The 19,568-nt window shown below is 41.9% G+C and overlaps 1 protein-coding gene across 7 annotated transcripts in view; it reads left to right on the top strand.

The window, feature by feature from the left end:
• The window catches only part of Osbpl6 (oxysterol binding protein like 6), a 185,374-nt gene extending 168,297 nt beyond the window's left edge, over positions 1-17,077 (top strand). For 6 of the 7 annotated variants that reach the window (XM_028762945.1, XM_028762943.1, XM_028762944.1 and 3 more), the window contains 10 exons: positions 1,152-1,239; positions 1,714-1,967; positions 2,822-2,959; positions 3,439-3,502; positions 5,261-5,339; positions 6,762-6,906; positions 8,051-8,195; positions 9,655-9,781; positions 11,161-11,283; positions 12,327-12,688. In XM_028762945.1, the coding sequence (XP_028618778.1) occupies positions 1,152-1,239; positions 1,714-1,967; positions 2,822-2,959; positions 3,439-3,502; positions 5,261-5,339; positions 6,762-6,906; positions 8,051-8,195; positions 9,655-9,781; positions 11,161-11,283; positions 12,327-12,435 (1,272 nt within the window). In that variant the 3' untranslated portion in view covers positions 12,436-12,688. Of the gene's footprint in view, positions 1-1,151; positions 1,240-1,713; positions 1,968-2,821; positions 2,960-3,438; positions 3,503-5,260; positions 5,340-6,761; positions 6,907-8,050; positions 8,196-9,654; positions 9,782-11,160; positions 11,284-12,326 lie in introns of all 7 variants that reach the window. The other variant, XM_028762941.1, reaches the window with a different exon arrangement.
• The last annotated feature ends 2,491 nt before the right edge of the window (positions 17,078-19,568 follow it).

Genomic DNA, 19,568 nt, shown 5'->3' with positions numbered 1-19,568 from the left:
AATTTCTAATTGTTCCAGTGACCTTATTTAACTGCCCTGACTCTGTACCTCACACTGTGCCTTAATTTAATTTTGCTCTCAGTTTGGGTTTCATTTTAGTTTTTTGTTGTTTGTTTACTTGTTTTTGCAGTATTGGGAATTAACCTAGAGCTTACACACACTAGGTAGACAGTCCACCACTGAGCTGTAGCCCTACACTGGCTGCTTTCGTGGTGCTCCTTTCTCATGAAGACAATGACTTGATGTTTGATCTCTCTCCATCCTCCTATAAGTTGTCAGATTCTAAGCTACTCGGACTTGTTACCTAGATCTGTGTAGCATCTGCTCATCTCACCTCCCTAAAGGAAGCTGCAAGCATCTTGTGGACAACTAAGTCTGACTCTGTGTGGACTCTCTTGAAGCCTCTTGGGTTTTAATGACCCTTCAGTTTGTCTGAAAAACCTGTCATCACTGCCATGCCCTCTTCCTGTCTCCTTGCATTTGGCCTCAGCTACTCTTAACTTCCCAGCAGTCCTTGCGAATGTTTCCCTAATGGTTCTTACCTGTGCCTCTCCCTCCTTCCTGTGCTTCTGCATCTCAAGGACTGGGCAGCTCCTATTCTTTCTTTGACATCTCCTACACCCTCTGCTCAATAACGCTGCTCTGGGCAGCCTATCTGGAATCTTCTGGGTAGAGACACAGACCTTCTTTCATGTATGTGTTGTGTCCTGTGTTTTCCTGAATTAAGCATACTGGCCTCCCCCAGCTTCCCATCTTAGCTAAGACAGGAGCTACTTTTTGTTTTGGTTTTGTTTTGTTTTGTTTTTTGAGACAAAGTTTCTCTGTGTAGCACTTACTGTCCTAGAATTCACTTTGTAGACCAGGCTGGCCTCAAACTCACAGAGATCCTCCTGCCTCTGCCTCCCAAGTGCTGGGATTAAAGGTGTGCGGCACCACCGCCAAGGAGCTACTTCAAAACAGCAGCTCCTCTCTAGCATCCTGTAGAAGACACTCAGGTATTCTTTGAACATATGCCATGTATACTTTCACTGAGATATCTGCTGCTCATTTAAACGAGTTTGCTACTTTTAACCAGCTGGTGATCTGAGCTCTCCAGGCAAGAGTCCTAAGAAGCCCTCTCACCACCTTTCGGCTCTTCCTCCCTTCCTTAGGCTTCCGATGACGAGTCCTACATCAGCGATGTGAGTGACAACATATCTGAAGACAACACCAGTGTCGCCGACAACATTTCTCGGCAAAGTACGCATCATTTGAGTGTCCAGGTTGTTCTGTCTACATGCCACATTCTAACCTTGGTGAATCAGTAGCCAGCCTTCCCCTTCTTCCCCCTTAGCAGTTATTGACTTTGTTATTCATAGCTTCTCTTTTGCATAATCTATCCAGATGGCAATTATAAAATCTGTTGAGTATGTGGTTAAGTAGAAAAGGGTTACCTCTTGTTATGAAAACTTCGTGTGCATGTGTGTGTGCACACGCACACACACACAGGACTTTGCTTTCTTAAATAATATTTTAATATATTTAAAACGTTACTTAAAATCCTACCCTAATGTTTTGAGCACTTGTTCTCAAGTTTATATAGAAATCATCCTATGTATTAAGGTGATTAATGTATTACAGTCAGAATTCCCTGAAAGACTTCTCTCTTCCACTTGTATATTACAAAATCAGAGTGAGGAAGCATCTCTCTCTGTGTTCTTCTTCCTCTCCCAGTCCTGAATGGGGAGCTCACAGGAGGCGCCTTCCGCAATGGCCGTCGCACCTGCCTGCCTGCTCCTTGCCCGGACACCAGTAACATTAACCTGTGGAATATCTTGAGGAACAACATTGGCAAAGACCTCTCGAAGGTGTCCATGCCCGTGGAGCTCAACGAGCCACTCAACACTCTGCAGCACCTCTGTGAGGAAATGGAGTACAGCGAGCTCCTGGACAAGGCCTCAGAGACCGATGACCCCTACGAGAGGATGGTATGGTAACAAAAGAGAGGGCAGCATCCCCTAGAGGACCTGAGCTAGGCCACAGCCATTGTGTAGGCAGCCTTGTTCTAGAATATTCTCACTGCTTAGGTTTGGAGAAGATTTGAACTGTGTGACTAACCAAGCAATGTCAGGAAGTTCTAGATACTCTTTTTGGAAGCTACGCATGTTGTGAGGTTTGCATGGCCTGTTCTCCCTCAGGGGTGCTCAGCGCTTGGCTTTGCCATATGGAGTCAATTTACAAATGTGTTGGGCCTCATTTATAGCTATCCTGAGGTGGATGTTGACCTTGAGCTGTGTGAGCATACCTGCTGGCCTAGAGCTTTCCCTAAAGTTTGTCAAAAAAAAAATATCCTACTCCTTAGAGGTTAAAGCATGTGCAGCCTTGCCTTATCAGCTAGTCTTGAGTGCCAAGAGAGCCCATCTGTTCTTAGAACATCGTTCAAGAAACCAACTTGCTGTTGGTACTTTGTCCTCTATTCCATAAGGCTGGAGGACTTGATCTCTGCTCAAACCAGCACCAGCAGCTACACCTGCATTCCTTCGAGGCTGAGTGTGCCTGCGAAATGGCTTATAAGCTGGCCTCCAGAACCTCTGATCTCTCCGTTATCCAGTATATTGGGTGGACACACGAATGTGGAGGACTTGATTTTAGTTGCCCTACGGTTCCCATAGGAGTAGCTTGACTTATCCCTGCCAGTGTAATGAAGATTCAAATAACTGAAAAAAACAAACGGCACCAAGTCAGCAGCCCTCCACATGGATGTACACGGCCTGTGGGAGTAGAGGCAAGCAGACCTTGGGTGGTCCTTCTTATATTGTGCTCCTTTCCCATGACCTCGCAGGTTCTCGTCGCTGCCTTTGCAGTCTCAGGGTACTGTTCCACCTACTTCAGAGCAGGAAGCAAGCCATTCAATCCTGTACTGGGGGAGACCTATGAGTGCATAAGAGAAGACAAGGGGTTTCGGTTCTTCTCAGAACAAGTAAGTGAGGTTGCTGTCCATGGTAAGAGGACAGCGCAGTGACAAGAAAAGCCTTGATAACTATGTGTATGGGCTATGTGTGTAGGCTGTTTTACCAGTTAACAGAAAACTCACATAATGTAATTGCACCATTGCCTCCTCGAAGTGTGTGTAAACTCTCTGTGTTTAAGCATGATGAATATTAATGACTTCTAATTTTGAAATGAATTTACTATTAGAACTGGATACTCTATCTAGTTGTTGGGGAAGAAGGATTTTATTTAAAAAAAAAAATGATGATCTAGGTATTGTACATCCTGTATTCCCAGTGCTTGGGTGGAGGCAGCAGGATCAGGAGTTCAAGGCCAGTCTTAGCTATGCAATGAGTTTGAAGCCAGCCCAAGCTATATTGAGACCCTGTTGCAAACAAAGAGACAAACAAAAACATCCTTTATAGGAGTTGGAATACTAGCATGATTGCCTTTTTTTTTAATTACCAGGTTAGCCATCATCCACCCATTTCTGCCTGTCACTGTGAATCCAAGAACTTTGTGTTTTGGCAAGGTTTGTATTTCAATTACAATTGAGAGTCAAACGGATAAGCCTGTGGACATTTTCTAGCTACTGAAAGTACACTGTGCTCAGTTTTATCTCTGCCTTGGGAGCTCAGAGCCTATTAGTAAATGTTGGTAGGGATCAGCTTGAGAAATTAAATTTTCCACTTTAATATGAAACTGTGTCATCTTGGAAATGAGATGCTGAGCCCATGGAGCTCACAGGCTGTCCATCACACATCAGAGCTCCATGCTGCCTGTACGGCCTGGAGCCGTCACCTTGTCTCAGCATACCTTGCGGGCCTCAGTGCTAAGGCACTGATGTCTGATTCCCTTCTTGCTTCTTTTAATCCCTAAGGAATGCTCTCTGGCACATCTGTCTAGACATCTAGTCAACCTAAACATGACCATGAACATGTGTACCAACCTAGGTGGACAACGCTCAGAAAAACTCTCTAGACTGAACATGTATAATAGTTTTCTTTTATTCCACAAGAAATGGAAAAGTAACAACCACTTACATAGGATCGACACTTTAATAGTTTTTACAGGTAACCCAATGTCAAGTACATGAAAGCAATGCATCTTCTGTATACAAGTATCTTGCACTTTTTATATAAGGGACTGGAACATCTGCAAACTGTAGTGGAACATGTAGATTTTCTCGCATAGCCCCCTTCCTGAAAAGTTAAACACTGAAGTGAGTCATGGTCTTTTGACTCTTTGGAGCTTGCACTTTGAAATGAAGACTTTCTTATTTAAGTCCCATTGTTGTGGTATAATTTCAGTCTTATCTAAAATAAAGTTTCAAAAACACCCTTAGGAAAATAAAGAACTTATTTTCGGGCTTGACTAGTAAGTGTAACATAGTTCATTGAATGTAGAAGCTCACAAGAAGCATTACCTTAACTTGAGAGCACACCATGACAGAGTACTATAATTGTTCTGTATGACAGAGTAAGAAAATAAGATAATTCTTGATTATAACCAAGAGTCAGAAGGCTTACGAGGACAGCCCTAATCTTTTTTAGTTTATCCAGAGGGACCACGTGATTATTACAGATTTGCAGGTAGATCTGAGGCTCCGTATGGAAAACATAAAGCCATCACATGAGAAGAAATGGTGAGCCTCAGGCCGTGCTGTAGCCAGTGCAGGAGACCTGTTCATTAAGTTCATCCCACGGGCTCATAAATCTTCTCTATCTGTAGGGAAAGATCTTAGTGTACTCTTTTATTTTCTGCTGTTCTCCTGGGACATATAACTCCTTCATATAGGGAGAAATGTGTTCTAAGTCAGTGGCATAACCATACTGCATATACTTGAGGCATACACACACACACACACACACACACACACATAGTCTCTATATAAATATATACATATTTGTATATAGACTATTTTTACCATTTAACCAAAACAGCATTTATTATCTGGGGATTTATGCACCATAGACCCTATGTTCATGTGCATATATGAGTACCTCTCACATGCACATATTTTATTGCAAGCTTCTGGTATTTGTTTTGTTAAATGGAAACAAACAGGGAGCATGATTATAGAGGAACAAATAATGATCCTGGGAAGAATCATAATATTTTCACCTTGGCTTTTTCACAAGGATCTTCAGGCCTTGGGGTGTTAAATGCACACTACAGGATCAGTTGTGAGGGCAGCATATGCCTTATACCGTACGATACGGGTATTAGTTTCTACAGAACTCATCAGACGTGGAACACTGAATTTTTGTCCTCTCGCTATCTCATCTAGATATCAGATGGAAAAATAAGTTCTGGGGAAAGTCAATGGAAATCCTGCCTGTCGGAACCCTGAATGTCACGCTTCCAAAGTAAGTTGTTCTCCACTCCTCTCAGGCTTCTTACTTTCTCTTGCAGTCCAAGTGGGTATTCTGGAAAGTTCTAAGGGTCCATGTCCTTGTATGTCCAGTCTATGACACCTTCAGCCCAAGATTAGAATGGATTCACACATCATATGCAACAGCCTTCGCACATACATCACGGCTTCCTGCTTCTCTCCTGGCATCCTTCCTTTGGTCAGCCCAAAGCCACCATGGGCCACGCTCCCACCAACATGTCAGCCTACATTTTTTTTTTAGTAAGCTCTCCCTTTATCCATTTCTTTTCTATTCTACTTATACTTACACACACACACACAACATACACGCATGCACACACGCACATGTAAGCACACAGTGTGCTGATAAATTGAATATGGAAAAAAGGTAAGATTAAAGAATAAATTTGCAATAAGTGAAAATTTATGAAGGATAACAAATTTTCCTGGATGTGTATAATACCTGTATCATACCAGTTAGACTTTAGAAGCATTTTTATTTCATTATGAAATATAGTTTTACTTGAAAATATATGTAATATGCAAAGTTACACCAGATTTGTGGCTGTCCCCTTTTATTGGTTAGCAGAAGTTCCATACATCATTCCCTAGAATCTGCACTAGATTCCTGCCATAGATATGTTTGCTCACTTTATATTTTTCCTAAAGAATGGCTCCACCTTTCTTTTTAACTTTTATTATGACAGCGTAGTTTGAGAGTGTTCTGAGAGTAATCTTTCTCAAATATGTATCTGATTAATTCTTCCCTCCAGTCCTGCCACCAGGATGCATTGCCTGCCTGTAAATGTAGAGTCTTCTATGGGTCATTAAACTCCTTCCCTGCCCTCCTCATGACCTGGAGCCCACCACATACAGAACTCTAGATACTGTGTTTTTTCTGCCCTCTGTGTTTTACCCACTTTTCATACACTGTGCCCACCTCCCCACCACAAACCTACAGAGTCAGCCTCATCTGCTGTGGCTTACCCAATACTCCCTCCGTGTTCCAGAACTCTAAGGACTAAACCCCTGTTGAGTCTCATGCTTTGTAAATAGTAAATTGGTAAATAGTAACCTTCATGATTCTTGACATTTTTGAGTATATTCTGACATGTCACTATATCAGAGGGCCAGAAGAGAGAGGCATTGTTGAGCTTAGCAGCTTTAGGTTCATAGAAAACTTCACTCCTATAAATAAATAAATAAATAAATAAATAAATAAATAAATAAATGATTTCATGATTTTTATGACCACACAGACGTTTTTCAAGAAATGTGGAGAAAGTGAGAGAAAAGGAAGCTTTACCGGAAGAATAGTCTCCTTTGTAGGAACAGTAATATGTGAGTGGCCATTGCTTTGTAGGAACAGTAATATGTGAGTGCCCATTGCTTTTAACCAGGGCTATATTCTTTGTAGATATGGAGATTATTATGTATGGAATAAAGTCACCACATGCATACACAACATCCTCAGCGGGAGAAGATGGATTGAACATTACGGCGAAGTAACCATTAGAAATACCAAAAGCAGTGTTTGCATTTGCAAACTCACGTTTGTCAAGGTAAGTAGCACTGTACAAAAGAAAGGCTTGTTCAGAATGCTTCTCGAGGAAGCAATCAGAGGAAAGCTGCCCTGCGTTGTATCTTCTTAGACATTTAGGCATTTTAGACAAGAAAGCACAACTGGCCCTGAGTTGCCTGAGAAATATAAATGTCTGAATTTGTAGAGGTCAAAAATAGCATGCCAAGGAGAAATGAGTTTATTTTCAAAGAATCTTGTTGTCACCCAGTATACTCAGTAATACTGTAGACTGTATTGCACTACTAGAGTGAGTCCTCGGGTGTCTGTTAGTGCCTGATGATGACATAAGATAGTTAGGTGATTTTATTTAGGGAGCTCATTCTAGAACAGCTGCAAGTTTCTGAAAATACTTGATTAGAGGCATATAGATGACAGCTGCCAGTCATTCCAAACCCACCTAACCCTTTCCTGAAGCAATCCAAATTGGGCCAAAAGAAACAATTACCTTTATTAACTAGAAAAAAAGGGTTAGGGACAGAAAAGCCCATGGAACACCATTCTTACAGTTAACCCTGCTCCAAAGTAGAATATACAACACCATATCCATGATTGTTTAAGTATATTACAGGCTGGCCAATTATGTTGAGATCATGTCCCATTGAAGTTCATAAAGATCCATGAACAAAGGGAGAAAAATCTGAAGAGAAAAATCACGAACCCATGAGTTAATATTGGGTTCTTCAGCTAACAATTGTTCTGGAGCTAGAGAATGAATGGCAGGCTATCATGCTGAGGCCTGGAGCAGAAGGTTTGATTTGGTTTGGTTTTTATGGTACTAAGAATCAAATCCATGGCCTTGCCCATGGTGAGTGATCATACTACACACCCAGCCCTGTGACTACCCATTTCAGAGAAATCAAACTAACCAGCTATGGCAGCACACCTCTAAGCCCAGCACTTTTGTAGATGTAGAAGGATTGTGAGTTTTGTGTCAACCTGGACTGCACAGTAAGTTCCCAGCCAGCTCAAGCTTCCTTAGTGAGGCTCTCCTGAGACAGAGAGCAAAAAGGGCAGCCTTCCATATTGATGGAATGTGCTGAGCCACATGCCAAGGGAAAGAACACTGTTCTTATGGGGAGGACAGGTTGCTGTGGCTGAACCACTCAGAGTTGCTTGTTTTCCAGGTGAATTACTGGAACTCTAACGTGAATGAAGTCCAGGGCGTGGTGATAGACCAGGAGGGGAAGGTGGTACATCGGCTCTTTGGGAAGTGGCACGAAGGACTCTACTGCGGAGTGGCCCCCTCGGCAAAGTGCATCTGGAGACCAGGTGAGACCACCTGGTCAGGAGGCAGTGGGTAACGGAAGGGAGCGAACACTGGGGTGTACCATGGAGTTTGTCTTGCATTTCCTTCTAATAGAGACAGCTGAAATGTCAATGCTCAAGGCACTTGCTGTTACGTTTACACTCAACAAATATGTAAATCTACACTCAACAAATGTATGTAAAATCCGCTACTGGAAACTTGATCATTGAAAAACAGCCAAATCACTGACATGAAGTGAAGTTACCCGTTGAAATCTGCCACGGGTAGGTTGGCTTTAAACAAAATCCATCCATGCAAACACTAGGTGTACTAAATAAAGATAGATAAATAAATAATTGGCATGCATAAGCAACCCCTTGTTCAGGTTTAGTTTTTAAATAAAACAAAGGAAATGTAACATCTCTAATCTATAAATGCAGGAACTCGCCACAATAAGTGACTCTTCCTCACTTGAGCATCAGAACTTTGACATGCTGGCACTTAACAAAAGACATCAGCAGATCCAAGCATTAGATCAGCATGTAATTGATTATCAAGTATGAGTGGGAAAAAATTTGCCACATAGCATTTATTTTCATTGGAATTTGTCAGGTAACCTTCAACTTAGTTACTGGTTTCCTAAAGGGCACTGTTACATGTTTATAAACTTCCTTCTGGTAGAGTGGTTAATTCTTTCATTCTTAGTGGCTAATTACTGAGTATTGACCATGCATCAGCCTTGTTCTAGGTGGTTGGAATACTTCAGTATGCAAATCAGACAAATAGTCTTAGAATTTACTAACAAGCACCAATAAGAGATTGGGGGTGTTAGTCAGTAGTTGGGCACTTCCTAGAAGAAGTGAGGTTCTAGGCATCAAGTGAAGTCTTGCTTCACTGCTAGGTGTGATGGTGCATGCCTGCAGCCCTGGTACTTGGGAGAGACAAGTACTGAAACAGGAGAATTGTTAGAATCCAGGAATTCAAGACTAGCCTGACAGCAAAGTGAGATACACACACATAACACACACTCACACACTTTCTCTCTCACACACACACAATGTTAAAAATAGTTTTTAAATGTTCTAAAGCAATCCTAATAATATTCATTTATATCTGCATCTCTGTAATGAGGATATACGTGGCAGATGTTCCTGTTGAAATGCTCATGTTTGTAGCTAACCAGCCTGGTCTTTATAAAGTTACCTCACTCAGCGAACGAAGGCTCTGACTATAATGTAAGGTTTTGTTTAAGGCTGGGTTCTATTAAATATGCTAATCTTTCAGGGCTAACCATCAACATAAACCTTCTCACCCAGCAAAACAGAATCAGTTTGACGACTTGAAAGGAAAGCACAGTGTTGTGTTCATAAGTACAGACCTGTTTGTAAGCTGGGCTCGTGTTCAGTGCCTTTCCTGATGAGGTCAGCTCGCTCCCTCACTCTGAGCCAAGCCTTCTCCCAGCTGTTCTCTGACTCCCTCCAGGTTCTTTGCCAACCAACTATGAGCTCTACTATGGCTTTACGAGGTTCGCTGTGGAACTCAACGAGTTGGATCCCGTCCTAAAGGACCTCCTTCCTCCCACAGATGCCCGATTCCGGCCAGATCAAAGGTCAGGGTGCCTGCAGAGTTTCTGCAGTATCCTAGATAACAACACAGTTGTCAGAGGTCGTTGGGACTGTGTACATCATTCATTTGCTCCTTCCTGCATTCATTTGTCCCCCTATTCACTCAGAAAAACCCGAGTTTCCAAATCTGAGCAAAATGGCATCTGTAAGGTCATTAAAACAGAAGCTTACTCAATGGCCAGTTATGTTGAGCACAAAGCTTCCCTCATATTTACCATGTCTGAAAACTCAGGTGGTGCCTACTGAAGTGCTCCTCTCGCTGTGTTTATAGCCTCTTTACACACGCTGCCCTGTGACATGAAGTGTCATTTAAACTGAAGCTTGAGACTGATGGGGGTCTGGAGCTTCCCCAACATACCTTAGTCCCAGAGGTATGGATTTGTACTCCAGCCACCAAGTTCAGTTTTTGTTATTTTTATATGATCTATGATATCCTCCACTTCTATAGAGTTCATTTTCATTTTCCCTAAAATCCTGTCTGCCCTCTGCATTCCATCTAAGATCAGCTCTCTTTCCCATGTATGTGTGCAGGTTTTTTCCCTCCTAAGATGTTCTTGGTGTGACTTTCAGTACATTCTGTTCTACATATGACTCCATATACAGACAGTACTTTAAAATGCAGTGTATGTTACTCCTGAAATGTGTATCTCACTGATTGACATTTCGTTTCATCAATTAACTTCTTACAGTATATATTATATTATGCACTGTGTGTGTTCTTGTTTTTGAAATGTAAAGGCGCATGCATGTGTGAGTGCATGTGTGTGTGTGTGTGTGTGTGTGTGCAAGCTCCTCTCTACCACAGAGCCACATCCTAGCCACAGAGGTATACATTTACAAATCATCATTGGGTCTGTTGACCTTCTCAATTCCATTTCAGTATACCTTCTTTTTCATCGCTCTGACACTCTGGTAAAAGAGGAAAACTCCTTGCTCTCAATTTGGTCTCTCAGTAGAGGACAGCCAATCACCATCCAGCGTCCCATATCCTTAACAAATACATTTGGCACTATGAGGAAAAGAACCCAACTTGTGACTTCATATTGTTCTTACCCTTCACTGTCCCTTCACTGTCATTCTCCAGAAACATCTGAGCTTGCAGCTGACCAGACAGCACAGAGTTCTCAAGGCCAAACCAGTCACCTGCCCCCTTTCCATTTCCCAATGGAGTAATTCAGTCCACATACACAAAAACTATATTAATTCATGTACAGAGGACACATGGCCTGGGACAGACATGAAGGGGCATCAGTAATGTCACCACAGTTCAGGATTTTATGTTCTCAGTAACCAATAGGTAGTGCTATGCCAATATTTTTTTAAAAAGGAGCTAACATTGGAATATCAACTGTATTCTGCCTAGATTTTTGGAAGAAGGGAACCTGGAAGCCGCAGCCGCAGAGAAACAAAGAGTTGAGGAACTCCAAAGATCTCGGAGGCGCTACATGGAGGAGAACAACCTTGAACATATACCAAAATTTTTTAAGTAAGTCAGCCATTCCCGTAAGTTTGTGTTTTACTAACGGTTGTCACAGACCAGGAGGAACTCGTGGTGAAGAGATAGAGAAGGTTGCAGAGTGTCTAGGGAACTTAAGCAAATGTGAGTAACTTTGTATCAGACAGTGAGAATCCTGAATCAGATTTTGTGCTTGTAAAAGTTAGTGACCGGACAGGCCAGCTCTTCTCAATGGTCTTTTCTTTCTGAGGACAGTGATGAGGAGTGGGGAGCTCACAGAAGGCATTTCCGTTTTTCTAGACCCTTTGGAGTGGCAGGAAGGTGTTCCCAATCCTCACACAGGCAGAGGCTGGGGCTCTACCCTCAAGGGCACCATGACTTCGTCAGGATTTGATTTTATTTCTGTCACACAGAGCTTGCGTCTGCTCAGATTTGGCCCCACTGTGGTATGATCAAAGATGATTACTACAGGATTATTTAAAGGATTATATAAACATCACACAGATGAATCTGTGGTTTCCAGATCCATCATCTGTCATCCTCCTGGACCTGCACAGAAAAGTGCAGGGTAACGTTCTCCCCCTTAGAGCTGTCATCTCTTGATCACCCTGTGCTGGAAGTGCAGACTCACTCTTCAGAGGTTAGCAGGGTGCCCTTCAGGAGGTCTGCAGTGTTCTCTTCATGGGACTGCAGTGTGCCCTTCAGGGGGCTGCAGTGTATCCTTCCAACACGGACTTCACAGGCCTTTGCAACTACGGAGGTTGCACTGTTCCTGGGAGGTAGCTCTATTTCACAAAGCTTACAGAGCTGTGTTTGGGCCTCTGTGCTTTCTCCCCTTGCCCAGAGCTAATTAGAGGTTGTTAGTTCCGGCCCTTAGTCTTTTTCCTTCTTTCTTTTAGTTCAACCATTTAATGACAACAGTTACTTTATTTCTGGCCAGAAATTGCCAACTTATCAACTGTCAGCAGATAGGACACTAATTGTATATAATACGTATGTGAAAGAAAGAACTTAATTCAGGTGACCTTGATGTTATTTGTGGCTAACGTTTTTTGATTTTCATATTTTCACAGAAAAGTTATTGATGCAAATCAAAGAGAAGCCTGGGTTTCTAATGACACCTACTGGGAGCTTCGAAAGGACCCTGGGTTTAGCAAAGTAGACAGCCCTGTTCTTTGGTAAACTGGAGACGTAGAGCTAGCCAACATACCACACTCGGAATGAATAAATAACTATGCACAATTATGTTTCTTATAGCTACGCGTGGTTTCTGGGTCGACTGAAAACCTCCCATTCGCTTTTCTATTCATCTTTATAATGGATTTTCAAAAGTGCATTAGACAAGGCTCCTAACCACTTTTGGATCCTTTCTGTTTTGCTGCAACCATATTCCTTAAATAAATAAATAAATAAATAAATAAATAAATAAATAAATCCCAAGCCCTCCTCGGAAAGCAGACTAAAAGAAGAACATAAAATCCAAAGTCGGAAGAGTCGGAAAAGAAGATGAAACTGTAACGGGGGCTTCAAGCCAATCAGGAGAGTTTAAAACGATACACAAACTATATGTTCAGTCTGCTGTCTGAAAGTGTCATCCCGCACCTTAGGAGCTACTGGGCCATGGTCGGTTAGTTCAGACTTGAAGTGTGTTCTTTTGATGTGGTGTGCTTGTTCTCAGCCTCGTCAAAATAGACGTGATGCTTCCCGAAACTCATTCCAACATTGCTCATGCCTTAAGAAATGCAAAGATGTACAATAAACCGTTTTTTAAATGTGTGCTCATAGGTGTATGTGAAGGACGGAATCCTGGCAGGATTCACTTTCTCGGTCAGAATGTTGATTCAGCTGACATAAGGATTAAATGAGGAAGACCACACTTTCCTTTGCTAAGTCAGTTCTGGTGTGGTAGATATGAGGGGCAAGAGGGCTAAGGTACTGTATGCTAAGTAGATCTCTGTATCCAGGTTGTTCTTTAAGTTCCTGTCCTGTGTCCAGATAGTAAACCATCCCTCCTCCGTCTGACCTGACAGTGCACCCTGGTATTTGGCAAAAGTTGTATCCAATTTGGACACTCGTCATCAGTGTTAAACTTCAGCAGGAAGTAACGAACACCAGCTTCTGCCTGGGCTGGGTGGTACCATAACCTACCGTTTTTGAGTGGCACACAAGGCCACACAGCAGATCCCTGACTCATGCCCACCACTGTTCAGAGTCCACAGAGAACAAAAGCTTATTTATTTGCATTATGTAAATGGATCCTATGCAAAATCATCTTCTTTTTTTTTTAAATCAAGCAGTTTCATATGATACACGGTTACATATTAATCATCTACCTTGCTAAGGGCAGATATATAAAACTTAGGCTTAAAAAAAAAATATCTGTTCCAAAGGTGGGGGTGGGCAAGGTGTGTTTTGAATTCTTCAAGTTTTGTTTTTCCTCCACAGGTACACAGAAGCTTTTGTAGGAAGCTTGCACTGGCATTTTTAAGTTCCTGCATGTACATGACTATATAAACGCCTGTATGTTTAAAAAAAAATCTCTTTAGGGGGCTTCCTAGTGAATTAGGAAATTATTACATATATTTTATTGTTAAGAGTTTTATTCTTAGATTCTTACCATCTGAATTTAAGTGTTACTTTAGACTCTGATAACAAGGTTAGTGACATTTTATATTTTACTAAGAGGTATCAATCTTGGTGTTATTTCTCCCCCCTCCCCCACAAAGCATTCCTAATGATGGCTAATTCACCATAAAACCCAAAGCTGTTGCGAACATGGAAGAAAATTCAGAATTTCCCCTAGATGAAGCAATATTTTAATTATCCCCAAGTTTATCTCCCCTTTCATGGATGTCCACACACCATGCACACAGCTGGCAGTCATTAGAATAGAATTTCACTCTCCAAAAAGTTCCCTCAGTCCGAGCCAGAGTCAGGCTTTGGGCCTTTCAAAGCTCTCTCCATGGGCTCCTCAGTCCTAGGTGGCTTGCCCTGCAGTTGTAAAACCTCTTCCCATGTCATGGACTACTTTTTTCTTGCTTCAACCCGATGCTCTTTTATCATTGCATCTTTAGTTATGTCTGATTTTATATTGAATTAGGACTTAATTACAGTCCTATGACTTCCTCTCAAAAACTGACTCTCCTCTAACTGATAAAGCTTACAGTATGATTTAAAGTGAGTCTCGCCTGAACTTACTAGTGTCTGACTAAACAGTATTACAACCGCCTACATAGGAAAAGAATCCTGGAGAATAGAGATACCACAAGGAGGGAGTGCAAAGGTGAGTTGTTCAAAACACGATACGGGATGTCCATTTAGTAAAGGGCAGAAGGCCCAGGACGCAGCAGGGAAGGTAACCACAGTACCCGGGGTTTGGATTATCTGAGAAGAAAGGAGAAACAATAGATGAGGTCTTTGTAGACAGATAATAAGGTTAAGATGACAAATAAGAATGGTCGATGACGGCCAGGTCTACCCGGAAACTCTAATTAGGATTTCAGGAAGCGAGCGAGAGAAGTGTTGGGTTAATTACAATCACATTTCATGGCATCCTCCATTTTGAATTTGTCTGGAGATTCTGGTTTCCCCAGGTGTGACCTTCATGTCATCCGTTACGCTTCTGGTGTCCCCCATCCCTACCCCCCCCCCCCCCGTGACACCCAACTCACCAGGCTCCGAGGAACACTGACCTGTGTTGCTGCAATGGCCTCATCCTTTTTCTTCACCCAGTGGTTACAAAGTTGTAAGATGGAACCCTGTTTGAATTGCATTTACAGGAAATTTCATCTATTAAATCTAAATGACGAAAGGCTAGAGCGTTAGAACTTACTCTCTTGATACAGTGTGATGTAGGGCTTGGGATTTTACATAAGCCACTATACTTGGGAGATAGTCGTTTTCCTTAAAAGGCTGTAGGAAGGCTTGCTATGTCTGTGTTCTTTTTCCATGCTTTATTTTCAAGCTCCCTCCCCTTCAGCGAGATTGTCCTGAGAGTGACAGTAACCCCTAAAGGGTTTTGACAGACTGGACTGATCAATGGCACATGCCAGCAGTTTGCAGAGGCTCACCAAAAACCAAATAAACAAACAAACAAAAAATGATCATTTTGATGCTGAATGCTGTTAACCAAGGTGCAAATTTACTCTTCAGTGTTGCTGATATTTCTTATTTTTTAATTGTTATGATTTTTCATGGATTATTTTACAATGCTGTCCATTATTACCTCCAGTAGCTATAAAAAATAAATAAATAAACTTCATTTAAGACACCCTTTAGTGGTACATGTCAGTTGTATGTGAATGCAGGGCCAAATGTCATTTTTCTGGCTAAGGGAAAACAAGGGAGTTCTGGTAAGGAGGATAGCACTTGTCAGTTTTCCAAGTCTTTTGTGCTCAAGCTCTTGATTCTTCTGTCCTCGTGTTTTTCTGCATGAGCACTTGTCATTAGATCCTGTCCCCAAGGACCTTATAGAAGGAGAGATGTTCTAGGGAAGAAACCCTGATTAACCCATTTAGGTTAATAGTAAAGAACATTTTTGTTATTCTTTTGTGGCTTTAATTATCCATCTTGTCTAATGCTGTTCTCTGTCATCCTAGATAATAAAGCATTTGTGGGAGCAGCGCTCCACACAGCAGGGGGTGTAACAGATGTTTGCACTTGGCTCAGTATGTTATGAATGTGGTACAGTAAATAAAGTTTGTGTACAAAATATTAGTTTATTTCTATGAGAGCAATTATGTTCAGGAGATATAAAAATGTATCTAATTAAACCATTACGAATCTATTTTGTGCTCTAGAAATGTTCTTTTGGGCGGAAAATGTGTCAGTAAAGCTAAAAGTAAAATGTTGATGTGTTTCCATGGGTTTTGTTTCCCAAGTGGGAAAGACTCCCTATCACACCAGGATTCTATCTTAAATGAGTTTATTTTGTAAACATTTATACTTTGAAAGTTGTGCGCTATGTGGCTCTTCCTCTTAAGCAGAAACTAGCTTTAGTAACGTCATCTTCTATACCTCCGCCCATCATGGAGATGTGAAACCTTTCTGCAGTGGCTGCTTTTAAAGAGAGAATGGCAAATTGCATTGGACGGGTTTAACTTCATTCTTCTAAACGGAGAGCTAATGGATGAATAGCTATGATGAAGTAACATTCCCGACATCCCAAATAGATCAGGCCCTGTGGGACAGACAGGCAGACAGACAGATGCCTTGGCTGGAAGAGAATTGGTGTTGAACTCTTGAATTGGCTTTTCAAAACAATAAACTTATCTCTCTATCCTCTGGTCCTTCCCTAGCAGAAGGGGAGATACGTGTTTCTGTTGCTGGGCCACACTTATGTGTAATTTCAGTCATTCAGTATTAGAAACTACTTCATTCACTTTCCTCGTGAACACTATTAATTATTCATGAGTTAAAAGTTTCCCTATGCACACATACTATGAGTTATTTTCCAAACTTATAGGAAAAAAAAATCCAAAGTTAGCCAAAAGTTCTTTAAATTTTTGATTTCCATAAATTTTGTTTCTATCTGTACCTTCCTTCCCAAAATGAGTTAGTTGTAAAGAAAAAGATATTAAGTTTTTGATAAAATAAAGTGGTATCCTATATGGGGGTTCATCTGTTTCTTCTATCAGCGTTAGATCAAATGAGGAACGGAACTCTTATAGCAAGGACGATGCTAAAATCACTGCTCTGTCTATGTGTCTGCTCCCCCTTAATGTTTCATCTCAGGCCTTCAGGAGCTAAAGTGTTTGCTGAGCTTTTTTAAAAGCTGGATATAAATGTTATATAATAAACGTCACATATTGAAACTGACACACAACCTGGTATGTGTTGACTGTAGACACAGTGCGACCAGCACAGTCACAGTCCAGAACCGTCCATCCCTCCAAGGCTTTTCCAGGCCCCTGAATAATCTTTTCCTCTCCACTCAGAAGCAATTGTTGGTCTTTTTTTTTCTTTCATATTGAAGATTGCATACTTTCTTGTATTTACAGCATTCAATATTTGGAGGTGTGTGTTAAATAATTATATATTCTAGCTAGCCCCTATAAAAGACACACAAACCTCAGGGCAGCCTCTTCCTCCCTCCATCTCCTTCCCCTTTCCGCCCTGGTCTCTGCTGAGACCTCACAATAGACCCTTAAATCCTGACTTTCTCTATTGCCCAATCACAGGCTCTAGCCTTAACCCTAAATTGGGAGCAAGGTTTACATAACAAAGGCTGGTTTACTTAGGAATTTGCTCATCTTGAGGCAACTTGATCTTGGAGTACAGAATTTAGCATTTGAAGACTTAGTAGCAACAGACCAAACCCCTGCAGGGGTGGGGGTGAGGGAGCTGTGCACATACCTGCCAATTCCTGTATTACTATCATTAAATTAAGCCTCAAGACATCACGAGAGAAAATGACCCCATTAAATTCTGGTTATGGGCTGGAGAGGTGGCTCAGCAGTTAAGGACACTGACTGCTTTTCCAGAAGTCCTTAGTTCAATTCCCAGCAACCACATAATGGCTCACAACTGTCTGTAATGGGATCCAATGCCCTCTGCTGGTGTGCATGAAGACAGCTACAGTGGCACAGTGTACTCATATAAATAAATAATTCTTTACATTCTGATAGCCCAGTAGAAATTGTAAGTTTGTTTAGAAAGCTATGTTTTAATATCAAAATGTCCATGTACCATAGAGGGATAGTTTTCATGCTTTGAGAGTCGAGAGTTGGTGGAGGATGAGGGGCAGGTAGAGGAAGACCTGGAAAGTGTATTCCTCTGTGGTATCATGAAAGAAACCAACAAAGCTGTGGGAATCCAAAATGGCTGTTTTGAGATGATGGTTTGGTGATGATGGTGATGATGATGGTGGTGGTGGTGATGATGATGATGGAGGCAGAGGAGCTTCTGCCAAGCTGTTTCTTATTTGCTTCACTTTTATGTGAGCTTTTTAAAAGTAAACTTGTTTTAATTTATACCCAAAACATGCAATTGTACATATGAATGGGGGGAGGTCTAGTGATTTTTTTTTCATACAGGTGTGCATCCTGTAAGTTTTCAGGCAGGTTAAACAGCTCTGTCTGCTCAAACATTCACCATCTCTCAGTAGTGGAAACGTTCAAAGCCTGTTCTTTTGGGGTTCTGAAACATCCCGTGCATTACTGCAATCTACTGACACCCTGCCCCGCTCACAAACATTTGAAACTTGCAGTGTTCCCGAAGTGTATGTCTTCTGACTCCTCATCTGGAGACAAAGAGCTAAATCTAAATTTTGGGAAGGAAGTTTCCATACGTACTAGTGATCTTCCACTGGGCAGGCCCAAAGCTCATTCTTGTTGATCTTACAGCCAGATCCTGTTACTGGGAAGTAGAGAAGTGTTGCACGTAATTTCAAAAGCTACCGCCTTTAGCCGGGATTTGTAGCCCTACCAGCCCCTCCCGGCTTCACTAGCCCCTCCCAAGACCTTTGAATCCTCCGATAAAAGACACACACACAGCTTGTTACTTTACAACTTGCCTTCTAGGCACAATTGCTGGGTGCAGATACTTCCCACCTGGAAAAGCTTGCCCTTACTAATTTATTATCTCTGTCTCTCCACCTGTCCTAAACTTGAGTGGCTAGCCCCACCTAGCCCCTGCCAAACATCGTTGGCCACCCACTTGTAGCCCACATGCTCAAGCTCTCCCCAAGACTTTATATGGTTGCTGCGTTCTTCCTCCAAAGCATGGCAGAAAGGATTCCTCTCCTTCCCTGCATCTGACTTTTCTTCCCAGGACCCGGAAGTCCCACCTGTACCTTCCACCCAGCAACTGCCTCTCCCAACCCCCCACCATCTTTATTGACAAGTCAAGAAGCAATTAGGGAATATGATTTTAACCTCAGGACCTCTCTCTACAGAGAAGTTTCCAGAGGGTCATCTGATACAACAAGATTTTTTTTTTTTAAATCTTCTCACTATGTAGCCCTGGCTTGCCTAGAACTCAGAGATCTGCCTGCCTCTGACTCCTGAGTCCTGGGATTAACAGTGTACATCTCATTCCCAGCCAGTATAGCATGACTAGTATTTGACACTGAAGAGAGAGAAAGAGAAGTGGAAGACAACAGAGAAGTCCATTTTCCTAAGTGGTACAGATGCTCTTGAGGAGTATGGGTAAATCCCTGGTGGACCACATATCATCTTGGATGTTTGTTTACAGAGTCCTGAATTGTTCTCTAAAGACTAGAACTTGGGCTAAAAAGGCATATAGTAAAGGCATTCCTGTCCCCGGAAGTTTGAGGTACAAGTGGAATGACCAAGCATACATACTCACACCCTACA

The sequence above is a fragment of the Grammomys surdaster genome, unplaced genomic scaffold (assembly GCF_004785775.1).
Source record: "Grammomys surdaster isolate TR1022 unplaced genomic scaffold, NIH_TR_1.0 136, whole genome shotgun sequence".
NCBI lineage: Eukaryota > Metazoa > Chordata > Mammalia > Rodentia > Muridae > Grammomys > Grammomys surdaster.
Note: the sequence above shows the minus strand (reverse complement) of the source record. Positions and strands in the feature narration are given on the sequence as shown.